Below are 25,585 nucleotides of genomic sequence, written 5' to 3' on the forward strand. Positions count from 1 at the left end.
TGCTGAGACCCGGTTGATGAGGAGCCACTGTTCTTGACCTACTTGCAACCATACTTTGAGTTTTATTAGAAGTTAACTTCATGCCCCATAATTTGCACAATGCACTAATATTAGCTACATCTCTATTATGGGACTCAGCAACCCCAGATCTACATTCAGGCGATGGAATTTATGCAAAGCAAGTAGCATCATCTGCATATGCAATGAACTTGTTTTTTTAGGCTAAACCACCTGTCTTGTGTGTATAGTATGAAAAGAAATGGGCTAAGAACACTGCCCTGAGGAATACCAGATATTACATTCCTATACTCACTTTGGTGCCCATCAATAACTCTTTGCTATCAATTACCTAAATATTCTATAATGATGCTAACAAAAGAGCCATTATGTAATGTGCATTGTTATTGATGCTTTAATATGAGTTTCCAATTAGTTTAAGGATTTCCTTCATTATCCAATGTACAACAGCTGTCCGCTCATTATTTATCAAAATCCTTAAAGTAAATCCAGGCTTTTTGAACCAGCAAAGCATTACAGGAAGACTGTTGCTCTTAGTAGGCATATTGGACAGGCAATGTTACATATATGGTCAAGATGTTATTGTTACTTGTAGACATAATTTCACTGCTGAAAAGAGGAAAAAAAATAGATAAATATGAATTAATTAGTGATTTTATTCTTTTGTTTAGGCTATTTCAGTTACGTGGTCTTCATGAGCTAACACAGATACTGGCAACTAATTACCAAATGAAGTGATGAGGTTGTTTACGTAGTATCCTCTATTTTCGTTTTCTGTAGTGACGGTCTTAAAGCCCATGAAGTGAATTGTCTCGAATGTATCAGGTGAGCTGATCAGAGTTGTATGTAAGTGAAGAGTAACATTCTATTCAGTCTACAAAACGTACTATTTGATTTTTGTTATTTTGATCTCAAGTTATTTTTTCATTTAATTTATACTAAACTACAAAGCTTAGTTTTGTTTAAACTCAATTAAGATCATTAATGTATTAGGAAGTAATGAATGCAGTTTCCTTTTAATGTACTTAGACTGTTATTTCCAATTTGTATATCTATTCTTCTTATGAGACATTTTGTGGACAGGATAACTTTTCTAACTGCTGAATCACTTAACAAAGATCTGGCTAGAAATATTTAATGATGCAAATTATGGGCATGAAGCTGAACCCTAACAAAACTCTGAGTATGACTGCAAGTAGGTCGAGGACAGTGGCTCCTCAACATCCTTATCTCGGAATTTATATAGTTTCTTTAAATCTGTATGACTTTTAAAACTTTTCAGCGATCAATCTAATCTTAAGAAGTGTTTGGATTTTTTAATTTTGCCCGGTTTCGAATACAGTTCTCATCTGGTCTGCAGATGCTGAATGTCATAATTTGTTAGGCTGGAAGTTACGGTCCTACAAATTTCTTATTCCTGATCTAGTAGATATTAATCTCTGGCACTGTAGTTCAATTAGTTCTTAATTCCTGATTTAGTAGACATTAATCTCTGGCACTGTAGTTAATTAGTTCTTAATTCCTGATCTAGTAGACATTAATCTCTGGCACTGTAGTTCAATTAGTTCTTAATTCCTGATTTAGTAGACATTAATCTCTGGCACTGTAGTTCAATTAGTTCTTAATTCCTGATCTAGTAGACATTAATCTCTGGCACTGTAGTTCAATTAGTTCTTAATTCCTGATCTAGCAGAGCTAAGTAGACATTAATCTCTGGCACTGTGGTTTAATTAGTTCTTAATGCATGTTGCATATGTTTTTCATAATTCTGACCATCCTTTTTTATTCGGATCTACCCGGACAGTACCATCCTGTTTGTAATACTAGGTATGCAATTAATTCTAATAGTCATAGTTATACGCTCAATACTACACAGTATTCTACAAGTTTTATTCCAGCTATGACAAATTGTGGAATGATCGCTCTAATCAGGTAGTTGACAAGCAAAGCCAGGAAGGGAAGAAATTATGATGGGTAGGCCTGCTGTACAGTGCCTACAGAGAGACCTGTATAAGATTTACAGATACCCAGAAGCTCAGACCACTCGAACCAGGGAAGCGAGATCTTCTCCCCCTGGAGGCAGGATCCAAAGACACAATAGCTACTACTAGTGTAAGAGCAAGCCTAGAATTACCACAGGGGGGAAGGAATCTTGTATTGCAGAAGAGGCGATATCGGTCGAGATCCACTCTCTGGACATGGAAGATGACATGTTCAAATATGGATCTCCCCATCTTCCCGTTGTTTTATCCCTTTGATTAGTCTAGATAAGCCTCCACTGTGTAGGTGTCGAAGCTGGCATCCGTGACTTTTTAGCCCAGGTACTAGATAATTCTTTTTTTAATATTCTATACCAGGTACTCTGGCAGAGGTAGAACCTGACACAAGTCCCCCATGTCTCCCAGCTTTGCAGGTAGTGGGGGAAGCTCCTTTGGATCCCTTCCCTACCTCCTTTCCCTTTTTATTTTATCAATGTTGGTATAACTGTTAGTTTTTTTTATTTCCGAGTACTGGTTACCCAAGTTGAGGTACCAACTACAATCCCTGCCAAGTCAACCTTAAGAAAGATCTTGACTCTACCGTTCAAGATGAAGCTATGGTTTATTACACATAACCCTGTCAGAATTCAAGATTGTTATGGGAAAACTAGTTTATGAAACAGGGTGTCCTCTCTGCCTTACTTTGGTAGGGAGCGAATCCCAACTGGTGATGACCAGATGTCTGGCCATGAGCTGACAGCCTTTATCTGTTTCAAGCAGGATTAATCCCTTGAGAACCAGGATGTGATGACGGAACCTTTTCTCCAGGGAAAATATTACCCGTCCTGAGAAAAAAGGTATACAATACTTTAATATCTGTGGTACGAGTGGTGTTTTGAGAAGTTGAAGCTTGCCTTCCTGTTTTGTCAATTCAATTGGTTAAGCAGGATTTTGGTACATCCTTCCTAATCTAGAAAGGCTACAAGCCTATCTAGAAAAGAACCACTTGGGTATAAGGACCTAAGAGCAATATTTACAACTACCTCAACCAGGAAGCCTGACAAGGTGATGTACAAAGAGGTTTAATTTGAAATTACCCCTCAAGAATAATCATAACATAATGGAAATTGTCATGACTACCTATGAGCACTATCTAGGAAAGGACTAGGAGAGCTGTACCCTCCTTTTCCTCCTAATGGAGCTTGGCCTCGAGTTTCCTACTGAGAATAATTTTTCAGGCCAAGCTACTCGTTATTACGATCTTAGCCAGTGCTGTAGTTAGTGACCAGTGTCCTCCTCCCTCATCACCAAATAAGAAAGAAACACAGTTTGATAATTACCTTTATAAAAGGGTTCATTTAAGTCTGTGGACATCGCAATGGGCCCCGTGGTGGCAGGACAATTATGACCCAAGTCTCATAAGAGTATACCAGTTTCCGGCCACAGGATTCATTACTCTAACAATCTTGGCTAGGATATCCTTGGAAGAGGATACCATAGTCTCTGCACTTGAAGCCTACCCCGGAATATTTCATCCCAAAGCTAGTGTGCCTCATATCTTCAAGTATTTATCATACTAAAATTGCCATCCTGTATATTATGTAACACTTTGTTTATACTACTTCACCCTTTGCCAAGATTACCTTCACCCCTAGCAAAGATTACCTTCACCCCTTGCAAAGTTTACCTTCACCCCTTGCAAAGATTACCTTCACCCCTTACAAAGATTACCCTTTGGGGACTGAATCAGCCTTGCCATCTCTGAGCCGGCTACGATGTTCCCTGACGCTTCTCTTTATCACCTACTGTTGTTACTAGTAACTGGATCAGAGAAAGTTTTTACCTCTCAAGAATCGGAAGTTTGGCTTTGCTTCTTTTCGAGCCAGCTACACTATCCTCTATAATTCACAAGTGATCTCTTGCTATTACTTATAGTAATTACCGAGAGAGGAAGGGTTTACCTTTTAACTTCCTCCCACCTAAGGAAGACTCTCCATTAAAAGACTTGGAAGTTTGTATCTGCATAGGAATAAAATACAAATTTTGTATTTGTATGGTAACTACTGTAGCTATACAAATCTGTGTTATTTACCAAAGGTCCTGCCTCAACTGCCCCAGTAGTCTTTGACCAGGTTAGTGTTGAGAAAACGCTATGGGCAACCTCCCGCTTGCTCCTTGTACATGCGCTGCATTTACCCAGCACGAAACAGGATGTAATCAACCAAATTTTAATTGGCCATTCATAGAAAACATGACCAGTAGTAATCACATTAAAGGACTCAGGTTTGTATAGCTAGGAAAAATACAAATTATATAAAATTTGTGTTATTTTGTGCCGGTTTGGATATTTACAAATCAGGACTACTCTATTGTTCCCTCGTTAAAATTTAGTTAGTTTGGACCAGCTTTGGATAGTTCTCAATTTCATGATATATTGTCACACATCTCTTGTGATGATATCAAGGTCTGAGGATTTTCAGTCATCTTAAAGATAATTTTAATTGGTTTTCATTTTAATATGCTTAAATTCTTGTAAAATATATATTGTTAGTTGGTTGGCATCTGTCTTTAACTGAATAAAAAGTTCTGTATATAACTAGAATGTTTAATGTCAGTTATACAACTACTTTTGACTTTGAAGAATACTGTTTATCGTATCAAAATTAAAAATTGATATTGGTGTGCATTTTAACAATACAAAAGTTCTAAGTAATCATATACTCTTATTTGTAAGCCAATGCAACATATTTGCTTTTGCAGCACTAAAGTACTGTATTATAAATCTGTTAATTATAAGTATTGCCATCATGTCTAAGTTTTTAATATTTTTTTTGCTTTTAGCATTTTGGAAATATTTACTACCATATCATTACAGCAAAAAGATAGCATTAGCTTTTATTTATCTTTTTAGTATTCTAATGTAGGTAATATGTACATGCATTATTAATTAGGCTACACACATTTGTAAAAAATGTGGTTAAGAAATCCATTCAAACTGCCAGAAATGTAATAAATCTATTTCATGACTTGTTATACTGATAGTGTTGTTCTTGAGGTGGTTATGTAGCTAAATCATTGTCATTAATTCCAGAGCACTCGGTTTACCTCGGCGGAAATTCATGAAATTCACAACATTGCTTCATTCCACTTTGATGTACATGATATAGAAGACACAAAAACAATATGCACAATTTATGCTATTGGTAAGTTACTTCTGCTATAATACCAATCTTTCAAATTTCGTAGGATAATTATTCGTGTAAATAACAACTGTTTGAATACTCTAGTTTTATATTTTGTTTAGATTATTATGGAATATAATTGCTTAAGGAACTAATTTGTAAATATATTTTTCCTTTAATTACTCTATAAAAAGATAACAGGAAGTGCATTAAAGTTTTACTGCCTAAATTATAAAAGTAGTAATGTATTTTTTTTTTTAAATCTGTAATGATTTCTTATTTTTTAAAAAGCTCAGACAATTTTTTTTTTTTCAGTACGTTTGCTTTATTTCGTATATGAGAAGATAATGTGTCAAACTCCATGGTTACATTTATCTGCTTTATTAATGAACTTTCTATACAATGGAAAGAGGGATAAATATTCACTTAATTATTAGTTTTTTACCGAAGAGTATTAGTTTTTTACCGAAGAGTAACTGGTTTTAAATTAACAGAAAATGCAATAAGTATAAGGAAAAATGCAATTGATATTTGAAACATTTCTCATCTCCAAACAGGACCAACAGTTTATAGTTAATTTGTCAAAAATTGTAGAATATTTTATTATTACTGTAGGTGTAAACCTTCTCCTTATAATGGAGATTGACACTGCCTTCTATCCTCCAGAATTGTAATAACTGATGACTGCTCGATGAATGTCACCACTAATGTCACCACTACTGCAGGCCTAGCGAGTGACACTGCTGTCTGCTGTTCTGAAGAGTGCTGCTGCCCTGGTGGGCGACACTACCGTCTGCTGCCCTGAAGGGGGTCACTACCATCTGCTGCAGGCCTGGAGTGGTATTGTCTTCTGATGCCTCTGAGAGTGGCACTGATGTCTGCTGCCTTGGAGAATGTCACTGCCTTCTGATGCCCTGGAGAGTGGCACTGCTGTCTGCTGCTTTAGACAGGCACTGAATACTGCAGGCATGGAGTATGCTACTGCCTGCAATGCAATTACCTTTTCCTGGCCTAAATAGTAATATATATGGCTGCCACTGCAAACCTGGAGGAAGCCGTCTGCTGTCCCGGAGGATACCTATGAGCGTACACACTTCTGCCCCTTCTTGTAGATTGGTACAACCTGCGAAGAAACTGTTGAGAGCCACTACCATTGAAGTTTAGCACTGTTGTCTGCTGGCCTGGAGAGTGGAACTACATGCTGCTGGCTTTAGAATAAACACTTGAATCTTCTGCCATGTAGAGTGGCAGTAGCTAGCCTGAAGTTACACTTCTATCTCTTCCATCCTCTGCTAGGGAGACTGGCTCTGCCTGGAATATGTGACCATTGGAGTCCAAAAGCTCTACAGGAAAATGGCACTACTCCTGCAGGCTGGACAGTGCCTTTGTATGGTGCAAGTACCATAGCTAGCTTGAAGAGCAAAATTGAAGAATGATGCTGCCTTTAAAGTATCTCTGCCATGTAGCACATTGAAGAGAGAGGCAATGCTGTCTGCCCTGGTGAGAGGGGTACTGCCGTCTGCACTGCTGCCCTGGCGAGAGGGCAGCGCCATCTGCGCTGCTGCCCTGGCGAGAGAGCAGTGCTGTCTGCGCTGCTGCCCTGGCGAGAGGGGCACTACCGTCTGCGCTGCTGCCCTGGCGAGAGGGGCACTACCGTCTGCGCTGCTGCCCTGGCGAGAGGGGCACTACCGTCTGCGCTGCTGCCCTGGCGAGAGGGGCACTACCGTCTGCGCTGCTGCCCTGGCGAGAGGGGCACTGCCGTCTGCGCTGCTGCCCTGGCGAGAGGAGCACTGCCGTCTGCACTGCTGCCCTGGCCAGAGGGTCCCTCCCATCTGCTGTCCTGGCGAGAGGGGCCCTCCCATCTGCTGTCCTGGCGAGAGGATCCCTCCCATGTCCTGGCGAGAGGGTCCCTCCCATCTGCTGTCCTGGCGAGAGGGGCCCTCCCATCTGCTGTCCTGGCGAGAGGGGCCCTCCCATCTGCTGTCCTGGCGAGAGGGGCCCTCCCATCTGCTGTCCTGGCGAGAGGGGCCCTCCCATCTGCTGTCCTGGCGAGAGGGGCCCTCCCATCTGCTGTCCTGGAGAGAGGGGCCCTACCATCTGCTGTCCTGGAGAGAGGGGCCCTACCATCTGCTGTCCTGGAGAGAGGGGCCCTGCCGTCTATCTATCTATCCTGGAGAGAGAGGCCCTGCCGTCTGCTATCTATCCTGGAGAGAGGGGCCCAGCCGTCTGCTATCTATCCTGGGCCCAGCCGTCTGCTATCTATCCTGGGCCCTGCCGTCTGCTATCTATCCTGGGCCCTGCCGTCTGCTATCTATCCTGGAGAGAGAGGGCCTGCCGTCTATCTATCCTGGAGAGAGAGGGCCTGCCGTCTATCTATCCTGGAGAGAGGGGCCCTGCCGTCTGCTATCTATCCTCGAGAGAGGGGCCCTGCCGTCTGCCATCTATCCTGGAGAGCTCTCCCATCTGCTGACCTGGAGAGAGGGGACCTGCCAGCTGCTGACCTGGAGAGAGGGGCACTGCCCTGCTGCCCTGGCGAGAGGGGCACTGCCATCTGTCCTGGTGAGTGGGGGCACTGCCATCTGTCCTGCTGCCCTGGTGAGAGGGGCACTGCCATCTGTTGTGCTGCCCTGGTGAGTGGGGCATTACTATCCATCTTGCTGTCTACATTGCCGACCTGGTGGGAGGGTTACTACTGTCTGTCCTGCTGCCCTGATGATGGGGCACTGTCATCTACCCTGCTGCCCTGGTGGGAGAAGTACTGCCGTCTGTCCTACTGCTCTGGTGAGAGGGTCACTGCCGTTTGTCCTGCTGCCCTGGTGAGAGGGGCATTGTCGTCTGCCCTGCTGCGAGGGGCCCCGAGAGTGGGACTGCTGCCCTGAAGACGGCCTGGAGAAAGAGAGAGAAAGGTAGCACAATAGTCTGCTGACCTATACAGAGGGACCCTACTGTGTGCTAGTCTGAGGCCCTGCCTGCTGCCCTAGAGGATGAGGCCTTGCCAGCACTGTGGAGTACCATTCCATTGAAGAGATCCACTGTTAGTCTGCTGGAGAGGGTTTATTAATGTCTCAACAAACTGTGCAACTCTCAGGGCTTCAATGGGTTTCTCAAAGGTACTTTATTCTCCTCCTCGAGGGGACCACACCATCCACTGCTCCACCACTTTCTTCTTGAGAAGACCATCATCCACGGGCTCTGCAGGTTGCTGCTCCGACATTGCTTCTAATGTAGGATATTCTGTTGCTACTCGGGGAATAATCTCTATTGGTTTCCTTGGGTACTGTTAACATGTAATCCGTGGGTAATGTTAACATAATTTATGAAAAATAAATGCTAATACAAAATGCTTATTTGTGATTATCCTCTTCAAATGCTAATTGTAATTGATCAGACAAAAACCAAGTGTCTGTATGCAGACAGGGTCTTTATTAGTGTATCCAGCAAAGGACTATGAATATCAAGTCTCTTATTGGTGTGGTGTACTTATTTCGTTCTGGTTGCCTCAATGGGGGCAGTTAAAAAAGCAAAGCAAAGTATTCCATAGGCACAAAAGCTGAAAGGGAAGAAAATAAAACAAACCCTATTGAAAAAATAAGATTGTCAAACTGTAGTGAATAAATGTTTCCCTGATAATGTTGGAAGAAAAGAGGATTTACTAAAGAAAATTCTAAGCTTGAAGAATTATGGAGCTTCTGCAGACTTGCAACAACTACTACTGTATGGCTAAAGGTTGGCTGAGGAATAATTTTTTACCCTTGGAAGTTTAAAACTTAGTTGAATAATAAAAAATTTCAATAATAAAAAATTTCAAAAGAGACCCTTTTGGTCTGAAGAGCCTTGTTGCCTGGTGCTTACCTAGAAATCCTTGGACAGCATCTGGCCTAGAAAGGCCTACTGGATGTTGGTTGCCTGTCCCACTGAATGCTGGTTACCTAGAGAGACCGACTGTTTTCGGCTTGCCTGGAAAGGCCCACCGTCGGCCGTTTGCCTAGAGAAGCTTGCTGGCCAAGTCTTCCTTGGAGAGACACTGACTGTGTTTTGCCTGGAGAAGCTCGCTGGTCGCCGCTTGCCGGCAGAGGCTCGCTGGTTGCGCCAGAAGAAAGCCAACTGCTTTCGGCTTGTTGGGAGAGGCCAACTACTTGACTAGAGAGATCAAATGCTCTTGGCTTGCATGGAGAATCCCGGTGACCACAGCTTGCCTGGAGAGGCCCGTTGGCCACTACTTGACTATAGAGAGGCCCACTGGCAGATGTTTGGCTAGAGAAGTTTATTGACCACGTTTTTCCTGAAGAATCCCACTAGCAACATATTGTCTGCAGAGGCCCACTTGCTGCTGCTTGCCTGGAGGGGCCCATTGACTTCCTGGAGAGGACTGCTTGGGACCCTCTTCAACTTAGGGGGGAGCCTCTGTCATATGCTTGGGCTAATGGGATATGTCATACAAACATTGACCCGTAGGAGCGTCCCCCCGTAGTGTAATTCTCCAGGGGCCCCTGTTCACGGCTTTTCAAAGGTATCCAATATTGCTTGGATTGAAGGGGCCACCATCCACTTCTTACTTGCCTAAGAAAGGACTGCTACATACTACTTTTCTTGAGGGGACCATCATACACTGAGTGGCTCATGAGTAACTTCATTCACTGCTTAACTCTTGAAATCCACAGTTACCTGCTTCAGCTCCAGGGCGCCACCATTCCCTGCTTCATCTTGAGAGGGGAGTTGCCCCACTATTACTGCTTGTGATGGATATCATTCTGTTGGTACTGGAGATCAGTCCTCTATTAATTTAGGAGTCCTTTGCTACTGCTATTATCATTACTGTATTTAATCAAATCATGAAAAATAAATTTTATCGTCAAAATGTGCATGTGATTTCCTAGTTTATATGACATTCTAGGGATAAAAAGCTTAAATTTGGTTATTCTAATAAGTGATCACATAAAAAAACTATAGTTCTATAAAAAAAAAGTGGGCAAAAACATTTCAAACATGAACATAAAGGGAAATACTGTACCAGTATACGGTGTAAGTACAAAGGTTCTTAAAATTCTTGTTTACTACATTCAGACAGCCTCCTATTATTTAGCCTTTGCTGGATACAATAGTTATAAGTCACTTGTTGGCAAACATATTTAGTTTTGGTGTCTAAAAAAAAAAAAAAAAAAAATAAAGAAAAAAGGAAAGTAGAAGTAAATAAAAGCTATCAATACCCTATTGAAGTAAGAAGACGAAGACCATACAAAGTATTTGGGAAAGTGAATAATCTTCACTGATAATTATGCTACGCACAAATGATATACTTATTAAAAAAAGGAATAGGCTTGGAGAAGTATGGTGCTTCACTACATACTTTCCAAGACTATTACATTTACCATGGGGTGTTGCTACTCAGAGCAATAATTTCCAACACTGATTCTTACGCTTCCTCAACAGGTCAAGTCTACTTGAGAAATAAAAATTTTGCACAAGTTGAAAGAGACCTTGTTGGTCTAGAGAGCCTTGCTGCCTCCTGCTTACCCAGAGAAGCTCTTAGGCAGCATCTGACCTGTAGAGACTCGCTGGACTCTGCTTGCCTGGAGAGACCCACTGCTTTCGGCTTGCCGGGAGAGGCCCACTACTTGCCCGGAAACATCAACTGCTCTCAGCTTGAATAAGAGGCCAGCTGCATGCTTGTAGAGTTCAGTAGACTGCTGCTTGCTTGGCAAAAACTACTTCCCTCGGCTTGCCTGGGGAGGCCTATTGGCGATGGTTTGCCTGAAAAAGCCTGTTGGCTTGAGCCTGGAGAGGCCCATTGGCTGCATATTACCATGAGAATCCAACTGGCAACATCTTGGTTAGAGAGGCCCACTGGTTGCTGCTTGTCCAAGAGGCCTACTGGTCACTACTTGCTCAAGAGGTCTACTGGATACTGCTTGCCCAAGAGGCCCACTAGCCACTGCTTGCCTGGAAAATCCACTGCCTTCGGCTTGCGGAGAGAAGCCCACTACTTGCCTGTAGAGATCAATTACCCTTGGCTTGAATAGGAAAGGCCCACTGTAATAACCAGCACTGCATTAAATTATCAACAAAGAAAAAGAAACTGCATTGACCAGCAGGGCTTCAACTTGGTAACAAATAAGAATTGACACCTAAGTGCAGTACATACCGTATGTCGTGGGATTGGATGATCACGTTTTCTGATACGTCCATCTTCAGATGGGGATCGGGAACTTCCTCCTTTTACACGTTTAATGATTGGTCATGTATAGTAGAGGGAAAGGACAGGACAGCACCCTAGAGGCTGACCACACATATGATTATTTCCCAAAACCCCTCTCAATCAAGCTGAAAGATATCCCCAAAATAAATGAGTAAATAAAATACCAATGAAATTTCTCTTTTTATAAGTATTAGCTATGTAAGCTACAGAATTGAACCATACACACCTTTTATCACATGAGTAAGTTTACTGCCCTTTTCAAGTGAATAATAAATACAGTACTTTTTTTCTCTCTTTCTGTACAAGAAAGTGATCCTATACAAAGACAGGGCATAAAAGCAGCAAGATTTTGTTACAGCTGAATTTGCACAAGCTTAACCATTATGTGCATGGCAAGACAGATCGGATGATGAGATTGCTACCGAAGCATTAAATATTCCATTAAAGATCCAAAACAAAGTTTCAATAATACAAAGATTATACTTATGATTCTGTACAAAATACCAGTATTAAATCTATAGGAAAAGAAAGCTCAACTTTTTTTAAAGCTTAAATAGTGTAGTGTGCATGTCTTTTTTTTTTTAATTTTCTTCAATTAATGCTTCAGTTGAACATCACTGAGCTTTTTATATCCAATAGAGCTCAACACTTAAAAAGTTCCATCTTCATGGGGGCAGAAATGGACAGTAATATAACATCACTGATCATAATTGACATGTAATATCAAGTACAAAATATGAAAATTTATGTAAAAATTCAGAGGTGAAAACCTGTCCGTGAAAAAAAAAAAAAAAAGATACTTACTATAATTAGAACATTAATGCAAAGAATACTGAGCAATTTTATACACTATAATTCCAAACCTCACCATGACACTACCCATTCTTAACGTTATATTACATAATGCTGTAATGCCAAAGAAATAAAAATGGCGGGGGTAATATCGACATTACTTCATAAAAATGTCCGCAGCATACAGGAACAGGAGCTAACCCCTTTTATATAGTGCTTTGAATAACACCTGTGGGAATACAGTGCTAATATAATAATTAAGATACATTAATAAAATATAGATATGAAAATACATTTTTTCAAGTTTATATTTGCAACCAAAATAACTTGGGTAACATCAAATGGAAAAGAAAATTTATCATAACTTTGCACATAGAATAATATCAAGAGAAAGGCTCAAAGGCTTGATAAATAAATCTCAGGACTGGAAGGAAAAGAATATACAAAACTGACCAAGGGTCTAATTTCAGTTACTAAATATAAAAAAAAATTATAAATTTTGCATAAAACAAACTTCTTTTATCTAAAATTTCTTAAAGATCGCTATATCTCTTAACAAACTGTACATGTATGATTTTTAAAAACTTTAAAAAACACATCTATGGATTTTGAAAAATTATATTTTTGTGAAGATATGAATAATTATTTGAAAAATCAAGTGTCACCTTTTGATGTGAGGAGAGAAGGGAATGTGACATTTAAAGAAATAAATGGTTAATCTTCAGGACTAAAGGAGTAAAGCAACTTGTGACTATCGAGTGTCCCTCCCTCCGATTAAAAAAAGAAAATCTTCTCTCCTTCCACTGACCACAAAATAAAATTTCCAGTCAAAAGGAACGAATCCCACCAACTTATTAGATAAAAAAAATTAAGTTTACAAAATGATTTTAAATTTCAATTGCAATTCCACAAGGAATGGCTATCCTTTGAATTTTACATATAATTTGCCGATTTCCAACTAAAATAAAAATTCTATTCCTTTAAAACAAACAAACAACTGCTATTCCATTTTACTATCGCACTGACATGACTCCCACATCTAGAACTGTTTGCCTACAATGCTGCACTTAAAGAGATATTTTCTTACTTAATATATCCCTAACATCAACTTCAATATAGCGACGTAAGGTTGCGCACTAACGTAAAGGTGGGGCAATCTTAAATGAACGCACAAACATATTGTAAAGTTTGCAAATATGTTTTGCAAGGCAATGCTTATATGACTAGCTGTTATTGGCTCTACTTCTTAAATATCTGTGGGTTGAAAATCAAAACCAAAATACTAGTTCTACTAACATTACTGAATAAAAGGAAATTTTGGGAAAAAACAATATTATGTCGAAGGGAGGAAATAAGGATGAACCTTAATAACATAGAAGTGAACAATTAAAAGTAAAAAAAAAAAAAACACTTTCTTCCAAAGCTAAAGAGCACGAGTGGAGAAAAACTTTAAACTCAAATTACGTACACTAAGATATACAATAAAATTAGGTTATATATATATATATATATATCGTTATCCATTAGTTTGTGAATCAGACAGAGAAAGCAGTTGACTAATATATTCTTATTTACAAAGCTATCTGTTCAAATGTACAGTTCCATTCCAACCAATATTTACAAAATGAGAGATTCTGTAATATTTCATCTCAAGAAACTCAACTAGTTATATGTGCATGAACTTGGATCTTGAATCCTCAAATTTACTCTCTCTACTGAACAGCCGTTGAACAGATTGAAAAATATCTCAACCGACGTATACTTCACACTCCTGACTATTTTCATCACGACCGATTAAAATATCTACAACATTGTTTAACTGCCCCAGATATGTCAGGACCAATAATTACAAACGATAGAATAAATATGCCCTGGAAAATCTACTGGGGACAACCCTGTACGAATACGATTCCTCAAAGTTTTCCCGTAAACAAAAAGCACAGTACTTGCTCGCTTTTAAGTGGGAAAAATGTCAGCATCTCATTCTCTCTCACAAAATAAAAAAACCCGAGAAATAACTAAAGAAATCCACATAGGAGCTAAAAAAAAAATAAAATAGAAATCTCACATTATGAGATCCTGACCTAATCTACATCATTACATACATTGGAAGAAAATATAAAGCTGACTTACGAACATAAAACTACAATATATTTCTATTAAAAAAAAGTTTTTTGTCTACGCTATATATATACAGTATGACTTTTCTCATTCAAACTATATTCAATCTCTATTACAGTATATAAGCTCAATCCTTCACTGAAGCTGTCTTAAAAATCAGGTTGATAAATATTTTAAGTACTGTACTAAATAAAATATCAAAATAAGTCCTTTTTTTAACTGTAAAAACTAATGCTAAAACATTCCTATAGATTTATGTTTTTTGATTTTAAAGAAAATCCCCAAATTAAAAACTCCATAATCACCATTATGAAAATGGGAATATTAGAATTTATTGGATTTATGAATTTGGGTTATATAGCACAATGCTGGGGCCTGTGAGACCTTTCACTATCCCCCTTATGGGAATAACAGAAAGCCAATAACCAAAACAACAAGACGCTAAATATCTATCAAGTAACGTTACTACCTAAATTATGTTTGGAACAATCTTTCGTTCATAATTTTGCTACACAAGTGAATATCATAAATTTTTTTAATTCACTCCTAGATTCTCAATTCTTATGAAAGCATAGCATTGAAAACATGTATGCTAAATATTGAAAGCACAATACGAGCTTCGAGTTCCAAACATTCCTTTTGCCAAAATGGAAAAAATTGCAAAATTGTGATAATGAAATGTGACAGAACTTGAAACTGCTTTGGTTTTTTTCCGACATCATTCCCCTAAATCACTTTACACCCTCTATTTAATATTACTTACTCTAGCAGTTAGGGACGGAGGGGAGGGGGTATCCCACTTTTCTCGGCCAGAAAACCTTTGGGGAGCCTTGTTGGTTAAAAAGTCTCGGAAGATGTGAAAAACTCGACCTACCTTTATGCTAGCCTAGGTAGAGAGATCTTTCTATTTCAACATTTTTATAATAACTCTCACCACTGGTTAGTAACTGAAACTAAGAACCTACAGTACTGCAATCAATGGAATGTGAAAATAAACATTATCAAGGATTTAGAAAAATAGCAGTCAATTTCACAAGAAATTGAAGTGCGTGGAAAGCTTTGGAGGCAGAGAAAACTGAAGCATTCACACAGTGAATTGTTATCTCCTATTTAAGAGATTTATCCATTCATTCAGAAGTATTTATGGTATCACAAATCAACATTTTTACAGAAAACACAACAGATTCGAGCAGTAACGCATTTGATGACTTAAGAATTATTCTTCTTTCTTCAAACTTAATCTAATTTCCAAAATTCTTTGACAAAAAATTCTTATTTACTTCAGCTACACTTGATCACAATCATAAGTTCTTGCCACTACAAAAGAATCTAATTTACATAAAAATGAATATAGCATAATACACCATCAATATATGAATAAATGTGACTTAATTTTTGACAAAATAAAGCTAAGTACATGTGCATACTACAATAATATATATGTCAGTAATGAATAATTATTATAGTTAATGAGCAGTATATAACTGGCACTTCATGAACAGTCTTTAAATGTTCTGTACTCCAGAACATAATTTTTTCATTATAAAAACTATCACTGCATCATAATTTTTGGATGTAATAGTGTAACTGTCGTTATCTTGCCATACAAAATTGAAATAAAATAATGAATACCAGTAACTTATGAAAAACCACAACTGAATTCTTTTGCAATTGATGGTTGCAGAAGTTACAACCAATTACTGTACTTTGCAATGTTACACTAAAAACAAGGAAAATTTGCTGATATAGTATCTAATATACTATACCTCTACATGCTAGTTATTACATCTAATGTTCCTGCATAGTTTTTATAATACTCTTGTCTAGCGTATAATAAAGATAACCAGAACATACAGCCACGGGAAAAAACTGAATTTACTACATTTCTTGTATGGAGCAGTAAGTTCCTTATCCTATTACACCATAACTTAGCCTTATCACTGAGAAAACTAAAACTAACTTGTGTACAATGCCTCGTACTTCTTGGCACAAGTACATCATGAAAATAAAATTTTTACAGGACTTCAATGACATAGTTATAGAATATTACCTGTGAGTATGAGACCTATGTACAGTACATCATAGCGCATCTAAATGTATTCAACACTTAGCTCATACCGCTCTAGAATAAGCAAAACACCTCAAAATAGTTCTCTACTAATATTCCATGACACTACACAAAATGCAAACTGCAAGAATATATCTGAACTACCTATAAAGTATGATATAAATTCACTCCTAAACTGAAAATACACTCAAGACTAGAAACTTCAAGCTCAAGTAAGACACTAATCCCTTTAAGCATTGTAAAAAATAACAAAGCATATCTTTTGTTTGTAAACGGCCTAAAAACTTATAGCACTTTTGAGATATTCAACCTTAAAGTATTTTTCCATGTATACCAAAATCAAAAAAATGTCTTTAGTGTACATTCTAAGACCCCTTTCATGCTACTTACAAAGTGCCCTGTGTGGTCCTGTGTAATTGATACTAAAGTTTCTTTACAGTGGCACTTCAGTCTTGGCTGTAATCTCTTCGGCTTTTTAATTTTCATACATTATCTTTGGTCACTTCTCACCTCTAATAGCTTACAAAGAACACTGTGACTAATACAAGGCAAAAGAGGCAGTCTACAGAGGGCAGTTTGATTAAATATTAAATCATAACACAGTATATGAAAATTATTACAGTATTAGCATATGAATTCAGTTGTCAACAAAATATAAAAATAGGAAAGCATGGTTGATTCACAAATATACTCAAAACTTTTCATGACACAATTGTTGTTATGTATATGGAAATATGCTAGCATCATCTGAAGAATGATGAAGCTTTTAATCACCATGTTTCTAGCATAAATATGAATCTTAAAAGTAATGTCTTTTACCTGGCTACACAAACCTGAGTCCTTTAAAATAGGGAATATCTGCAGCAGAGCAAGATTTGGACTTATGGATTTGGGTCATAAAGCTGGTGCAGAGGCCAGTGGTGTCATTCAGCAACATTTCAGGAGAGCTGGGACGGCTTTTAAAATAATCAGCGAGCTAGGTCACGACATAAGGCGAGTATGGGGAAGTAGATCCATCCAATCTCCGGTCAAAGACTTCTCTTTTGACTTTCAGCTCAAGACTGAAAGGGGTGGTTGCGATGTGAACTTTAACTTTAAAAGAAACAGGTTTATATAGCTATGAAAAATACAAATTACTTATAAAACTTATGCGTATATCCTCATATAAAAATCTTTAGTCTTTTGAAATAGGGAGACTCACTGAATGTGGGTAGGAAGTCCCCAATACAACTGGACTGGTTGGTTCTCTTTCTTTCCTTGAGTATGCCAGTCTCCCTAGTTGAGTATGGGAGCTAGGGAGATGACTGCAGCAAACTCCACTAAGGCCATCACAGGGAAGAGTAGGCTGATAGTGTATGGCCAGTACTTGGCCAGTGAGGGAGATTTTTCTTTCCTTCAGGAGATGCAGAGTGGAATGAAATATTTGGCACATGACAGCAAATTGGTTGTATTTATTTCACCATCCTCCCCATCGTTAAGGGAGGATAGGGGAGAACCACTTTTTATAGATCTAGTCTAATAAGAACGGTAATCAGAAATGTAGCTTACCCACATCAATGTCAAATACAGCATATGACAGTATGACTGCTTCATCACCAAGTGAAGATAAAAAACAGAAGAGCCAGTCACTCTACCTTTCCTCCGGACTTACATTAAACATGTTATCATAGACAAGATGTTTTCTGTCCCATGTGAGAGCTGTGGTGGTTACACAACATGCCTCCCTTCATAATTTGGTAAATTGTGGGGCCTTGAAGAAGTGTACAGGCATAGGATCATTCCAAGGGGAAGAAGTTGCAGATGGTCCTGATTGGGGTTCAAAGAAAGTTATGGCGACTTTCTTAACCCCTTCCAGCAGGCATGATACCCTTTGATGGAATTGGATGGTGAATTTGGGAGTCTTGCCTAACAGTTCTCCACTTTACCATCTGCCCATGACTCTTCAACCAGTGATACGAACCACCAACTGAAGCCTTTCAAAGTGACAGTTACCTCTAAACCAACTTGTTTTGAAATTTGTGACAACAGTCAGATGATAAACCCGTAGTCTTCCTGAAGTACAGTACAGTATGTCAAGGAACTTGACCACTGGTTAAGAGACAAGATTGCTTGGAGGGTGGCCATGGCACAAGACTCCATGACCGTTGACTCCGAAGCCGATAAGGAACTGCCTTCTGATCCGAGTCTCTCAACTAGTAAACACACCAACAGTTCAACTTGAAGAGAAGATGACGCAGAAAACTTTGGCATATAGAACCTTCACTGCCTTCAGGGGGAAGAATCTTGTTGATCAACTTGAGGTGACTAAGTTCTCAGATCACAGATCTGATCATCAACTTGATCCAGGGTCATACTAGTAAGATCCAATCACAGTAGCTCTGGAGAAGGTCTCTACCCTTGAAGGGCACCATAAGCATATTAATGACCGAGGTCTTGTCTGAACCTGGCTCCATGGTTGGCATACAAATCATTGCACTCACAAATAAGTGCTAAAACCTCCACAACACTGACTCTGGGTTCTCCTCTTCTGTTGATAGAGGGCTAAGGTCCGGTACCTTTGAGTCATGAGAATCGTGTGCACCCTCATCTGTCGCGAAGGCTGAGCTACACATCCCTCTGTTAATATTAGAGAAGAGTAAGGTGCAATCCCATGCTCCTGAGCCCAAGACTGATCATCTCTGGCTGTGTGCAACGATATCTTCGAGAGGTCACATCATCTCAATTTGGGATACCAAAGTATCCTTAACAGAGAAGGAAGCAGCACATCCCAATCCAGGTAAAAAAGGTGAAGAAGGGCGCTCAAGCTCCTCCAACTCCTGGCCAATAGTGAGTACACATGATATGAGCGAGGCTACTCGCCAATGCTCACCACCTACCCTTAACTATTTCAGTAATGATTTTGATGACTGTTCCAGCTCTGCTGAAGACATTCCCAATTTTAAAGAATGAAAGGTTTGCATATGCATAAGAACAGAGAGACATTACAGTACTGCATAAACATCAAATCTTCAAGAAAACAAATGATACAGCATGTCACTAATTTGATAAGTTTTCACTCATATTCTTGCTGACGTTTAATCAAAGCATTTATAAGAAAATATCTCAAATGCCATTGCCGACAGTTTCCTTAGATATCTATTCCGCTCAATCTTTACACTTTTTCAAGTTACACAAGAAATATCTACATTGTATACCTGAAAGGCAGAATGAGGATCATGCAAAACAGTAATAGGTAGAGAAAAAAAAAAGAAAAAAAAAATTAGAAAATACAAAGGCCAATAATTGGATGAATTCTTTTTGGTAAAATACATAAATTGTTAAATGCCTGTCAACTTCTTCCTTTCTACTAAAGTTCAAGTAGAAAGTATCTTATCTAAAGCGAAGTTGTAAAAAAAATCCAGTATTCTGGTTTATATATAACAATGGACTAATATATGAAATACTGGAAGTAATGGAACAAATATGTCAGACTTTTCTATAACAGAGAGATATACCAAGGAAGAAAATTATTCAATATCTTGAGAGCTAAAAGGCAATAAACTCCAGGTTTTGATTTTCTATGAAAAGCTTCGACTGCTTCAATTTCCAAAAACACCTAAAGCAAACCATTTTTTTTTAAAACATAATAAAATAAGAAAAATCCAACAGGATATAAGTCATGACTGTGTGAAAATACAAACATCATTAAAGTAATAATATATCCTTATTGAGATTTTTAAATTAAGCTTCCGCAGAATTCAATGAATCCCTATAGCTTAAAAATGCATACTATTTATTTTTTGTGATAACTTTTGACCTCTTTTAATTCTTCCACTTCTATACTAAAGTATAATGTATTTTGCAACTTCATGCATCTTTGGAACTCCATTCTACAAGATCACACAACCGAGTAATTATAACCCAACTTATTTACTGCCCAGATAAACGCTTGCAATTATTCAATGAAATGTGAATTTTTTCAGTTCTATTCCCATGATAATTAAAATTTTGTACGAACCACGTTTTCTTTTGACAAACTCAGTGGGCTGAAAAGAATAAAAGCACGACATCAGAATCACATAACAAACTTGGCTGTCAAAAGAAACAATGTAGAGGTATAAGCAAATGATAGAAAAAAAAATGATAGGATTAAAATGAACAATACCTGGACATGGAAATGCATAACTTTCATAACAATTGTACTTCTGAAATTTGTGACAAAATACCACTTCTTTTAATTAGTGCACCATTTCAAACCTATAAAAACAAACACTGCTAGCAAAACTTTGGTGATTTCAAAGAATCTAGGTGTCATTCATACTAAGAACCATGTAAAAACTCCCACTCAAAAATAGAAAAACTAGTGGTGTCACTAAAACAAGCTTCTTCCTAGTACTGCTCGGCATCAATGACCTTTGATGTCAGGATGCCAGAGAACTTCAAATCATTCATCATTCATTCCTAGTAATGTAGTCTGAAAGTCAGAAGCAACAGCATAAAAATCTGTATTTTCAAACCATCTGCCCAAGTCCTTTTTGGAAACAAATCAATTTTTAATGGCCTAATTGTACTTCTGTGAAATTTGAACTTTTTTGCCTAATAATATTTTCTTATTAGCGATAGAAACTACCATGTCAACATCTAAAGCTGATGAGTTAAAGGGGAACATTACCTTGGCCTCTATGAAAGCAAACACTTACAAGATTTCTAGTTTCTTGGACAAAAAATCAAGTCCGCAAAGAGACCATGTCACATTTTATGGCTGAAAAAGAGTATAGGCGGGAAGTTATATCGACAATACTGCAAAACTTCAAGTTAAAATGGAATTCCTTTTTTTTGATTTTCAACATGATAATGTCACCCATATAACCATATTTTTCGCACCTACCCTTTACCAAGTGCCACTAGTATCAGCGGTCCTAAAGGATTTAATAAAGCACTATGAAAATTGAAAGTACCAAATGCCTATTTTGGGCTTAAATTGAAAATACAGTACATCAGAAGACATAGCGGAATATACTGTTATCTAATAAAAACACAAAGGTTTGCTCCATGTGCAAGATATTTGCATATTTCCATACATTTAGAAATAAAAAAAACCTACACCGATTTCTTGCATGGGCAGTCAGTTCTCCATTTCACTTTGATGCCGCAACTTTTCCTTATTCATCTCCTCACTAAGTCGACCAAAGTTCTTACAAACTCTTAATGTTTTCCATTGACTATAGCTTTACCCTTAAAACCATATAGAAGAAGATTTACACTAGTTTTGTTTGACCTTCGTACCTAGAAACTATTTTGTTTCGAAAATCACTTTCTATCAGTATATCCAAGATTGACACCTAACATTGTAGTAAGATTTTTTATATTACACCAGTTTCCCACTACAGTGCAGCATATAGTAGGCTATAATATGTGTAATTGTGGCTTATGCCACAACGTCATTTACCCTGCTCCTTAGATAAACTACTCCACCTGAGATAAAGAATTAATTATACTTGTAAATTGTTAAAAGAAAGCTGTGATGGTAATGGCAATAAAATAGACATGAACCAAAATGTTATTTGACACTAAAGCTTAGTATTTACTGATATAATAATGTAGTGTATCTATAAATAAAACTAATATGGCATTGAATAACACACTAATACTTTGAGAAAAAACAGCCTATTTCCTTATAAATTATATATAAAAAGCTTATTTTAACTTTGAGAGAATGCAAACTTTTTCCCCACCTCATGAAAAGTGCTTGTCTGGTTAGGAGTTAATAAATATGAGAAAAACAAAACCTGAAATAAAAAGAACCCCTTCTATTCCTCTCACCACTTTCTCATCTCTGAACGGAGGAGGTCTATTTCTTTTGATATGGTACCCATTACAATTACTTTATAAAAAATATATAACCTTGTCATTAACCATATAACCATACCCCATTGCTCTGCTTGTACCTTTAACTGCAATAGAAAATATACTATTTGTCCAAAGGTAAGCAATTCACCCTGACACGGCATCTCACGCCTAAATACGACGCTACGAACTTCAGTCTTGAATCAAAGCTGCATCGTTCACTGGCATGCCGGCAACCGAGAGCAACGGCAATGTTGAGTTTATTGTCTCGAGGTAGAAAATAAATTTCTATGAGCATAGATACACCATTCTTACTTCTGATTTTAAAACGATCAAGTGCATGATTTCATAAGATGGGAAAACCCTTTGATTCTTTTGTGTAGCTTTTGCGGGACAATATACTGTATTGAGGATTTCAAATAATTATGCACTTATCTTTAGAGAATAAGTATAGTACTGTGTACAAGATATATACAACTATACCCTTAGGTTATACACACATATATCAACAATACGTAACCATGTAATTCTGCCTTCACTGAGGTGCGTGAAAAGGAACTAGTTTTCCTAAGTAGTAATCTAGTGGCACTGCTCTAAATAAGCAATTGACAGGTAGTGGACAAAAAAGAAAAGAAAAGTGGCACTTGGCATCACAAAATGATTGGCATGTGTCAAAAACACACAAATGAAATAATAATGTACAGTATAGTATATACAATACATAAATCTCTAACGGGGCACTTATACACTGAATAATCTTCAAAAGCTTGTCAAAAAAAAGTTCAGGAAAGGTATGCAACACTATAATGTTGGGATAGTATCTTGCATATATACATATATAAAAGAAAATAATATGCTTTAATATAGTGAAATCATAAATATTTCTCACTCTTCCACTGCAAGCAAGACAATTTCCGTCAGAAATTCACTACTCATTGTCTTTCAACACACATGTACACACATATGAGTAACGTATGTAGGAAATATTCTAAGAATGCATGCATCAATGTTTGTTTTTCAAATCTTCATACGCACACATTTACACGAAAATGACACTGCTTCTGACTGTATGACAATTACATAAATGTTTTTGTAAAAGTTTCTTACACTTTAAAAAGTTTATCTTTATCATGTGAGTTGAGATTTATCATGAATTCATGAGTACTATAGAGTCCAGCAACGGTAATAAACACTAAATGCTTGGCCAAAATACTGTATTCTCCTGTAACACATCTGATGTAGACACAGCGCATGACTAGGATGTCCACTTCCAACTGCTTTGGGAAGACAAGTCTAGTTCCATCCTACTTTTAGAAAAGGACTCGTCACTAATTCGCATTTAGGGTCGTAAGACGAACACTGCCGGACGTAACTTATTCCACTCTTGAATTAACTGCTGTCCCTACTCTGCTGGCGCTGCAGCCCGCTACCTGAGGTCCCGGATGGAGGTACCGTAGTTCCTCCTATGCTCGCTCCCGCGCCAGTTCGTTCTTTCAAGGACGAAAATGAGGTCAGCGTTTTCTGGAACCACGTGTTTTTTGCTGCTTGCAATTCATTCATGGCAGTGCCTAACTGATGAACCAAGTCCTGAAAAATAAAGAAAAATTAAAATGACAAATTCGAAGATAATTTGTATTTTTCCTAACCATACAAACCTTAGCTATTTACAAAGGGTTATTACTTTTAGCGTAGCTGAAATGGCGAGCCATTAGAATTTAACGAGGGTGTATTACCCCCCGCGCTAGTTAGCGGGGGGGTAGGGGAGTGGTAGCTAGCTACCCCTCCTCCCCCTCACACACACGTGAATACTCACTTTCACTTAGAGGTAGGACTTGTCTTGGGGGACAGGGCAGGCGGGCAAATATGTGTAAATAGCTAAGGTTTGTATGGTTAGGAAAAATACAAATTATCTTCGAATTTGTCATTTGTTCCGTAACCGAAATACAAACCACGCTATTTACAAAGGGTGACTTATCCCTTAGGAAGGGTGGAAAGTCCCCAGCCATACTGGCTTTGGCTTTACCCGGGGACTCAGAATCCGAGTGAGTCGCACTCGAGAAAAGGAGTCCCTGCACCTCACAAGTTCCTTGCTCCGCAAGGAACCATGTGGCCTACGTAAGCTTGTGTGTGAAGGAAGAAGTGTGACCCGTCTTAGGCAGTTGACCTGGAGTTCCAGAAGGAACTCTGGGTTAGGACGTTCCCAATACCACCTCGTCAGGGTATGGGGGACGCGACAGTATTGACTCAATACTCGGAACACAAGGAAGCATGGTTTACCTGCAGAGGTTCGAGGTCAGCTATGCAGAGACCAGGATGCTGCTTCCCCGTAGAGGGGATGATGAAGAAAGAAGTAAGGGCCAGACATACTTCTTTCGTTCATGCAGACTAAAACCTGATAACAATGCCCTCAACCTTCTGCTACCTGTCCAAAAAGGAGCCTGAGGTTAGACCAGCTGTTGTGTAGCCACCACAGAGCGATAGAAAACGTATCGAGACTCCTGTGGGTCACGCCCTGCAGGAAGCGGGCTGCGAAGGTCATCAGACGCTTCCAGACTCCAGCTTGTAGCACCTGCGTCACAGAGTAGTATTACTCGAAGGCGAGGACGTTGCGATGTATTCAACATCGTGCTGTAGGGCGACGTGACGGGGGAGGGTTTGAAGACAGGTCGAGATGAATGTACTCGAGTCCGGGCTGAAGAGGTATACTGGTGACTCTCCCCCCATGTCCTCCATGTGTTCCCAAATCGGCTGCAACTGAGGCCAAACTGCAGCTGTTCCCAGCGCTAACCTCTCGATTCCTTACTGGCAAGAAAGAGGTCTTGGGACATAACACACAGAATGGAGACTCGAAATCTTGAATGAATCGGACCGAAGGGTCGGGACCCTCAGATTCTGAGTCTAGCCAACAACTCAGGAGCGAGCCTGAATGTTGCCTTCCCCTCTTCCTTAGAAAGGGGGGAGTAGTAAGAGACCAAGAAGATTGCTTACACACTGGCCGTGGCCAGAGTGAGCAGAAGACCCAAGGCGGAATACAATCCGAGGCCTGTCGTAAAAGGGTCTTGAGAAGATCTCTTAAAGGACTAAAAGTCCGAGCCATGCTCCAAGTTGGAGGTCTTCCTCCGACTAGGGCAGGGACGATCGTAGCTTCGCATGAGCGAGGATAGATCCAGCGGGCAGGAAAAAGTTATTCCTTTAAGCCTGAAGGTCAGGGAAAGGCTGAGCGACAGGCTTCATTGCCGAGAGCGGAAAGGAGCTTCCTCCCGCCGAAAGGCAATAAGACCGTTATTGCTGGAGAAGAGGCCTCACGGGAAGAGGTATATCTCCCACGGCACCCACCACCTTAGACTCTTCACTTTGCCTGGGAGACCCCTGTGGATGACTATCGCAGATGACGCGACCTCCG

General features: G+C 39.0%; 2 protein-coding genes across 7 annotated transcripts in view; both read right to left on the minus strand.

The window, feature by feature from the left end:
* Positions 1-6,829: 6,829 nt before the first annotated feature.
* LOC137617746 (acidic proline-rich protein HP43A-like) lies at positions 6,830-7,306 on the minus strand. Its single transcript, XM_068347743.1, has one exon. It carries the CDS (start codon positions 7,304-7,306, stop codon positions 6,830-6,832), a length of 477 nt encoding a protein of 158 aa, XP_068203844.1.
* Positions 7,307-11,542: 4,236 nt separating this feature from the next.
* LOC137617397 (rab GTPase-activating protein 1-like) overlaps positions 11,543-25,585 on the minus strand; it is a 170,631-nt gene continuing 156,588 nt past the window's right edge. For all 6 annotated transcript variants that reach the window (XM_068347425.1, XM_068347428.1, XM_068347426.1 and 3 more), the window contains one exon: positions 11,543-23,769. In XM_068347425.1, the coding sequence (XP_068203526.1) occupies positions 23,572-23,769 (198 nt within the window). In that variant the 3' untranslated portion in view covers positions 11,543-23,571. The remainder of the gene's footprint in view (positions 23,770-25,585) is intronic.

This window comes from Palaemon carinicauda, chromosome 23, assembly GCF_036898095.1.
Source record: "Palaemon carinicauda isolate YSFRI2023 chromosome 23, ASM3689809v2, whole genome shotgun sequence".
NCBI lineage: Eukaryota > Metazoa > Arthropoda > Malacostraca > Decapoda > Palaemonidae > Palaemon > Palaemon carinicauda.

Coding starts and splice junctions, on each gene's coding strand:
- LOC137617746 (XM_068347743.1), bottom strand. CDS start 7,306: ATGGTAGGGCCCCTCTCTCCAGGACAGCAGATGGTAGGGCCCCTCTCT.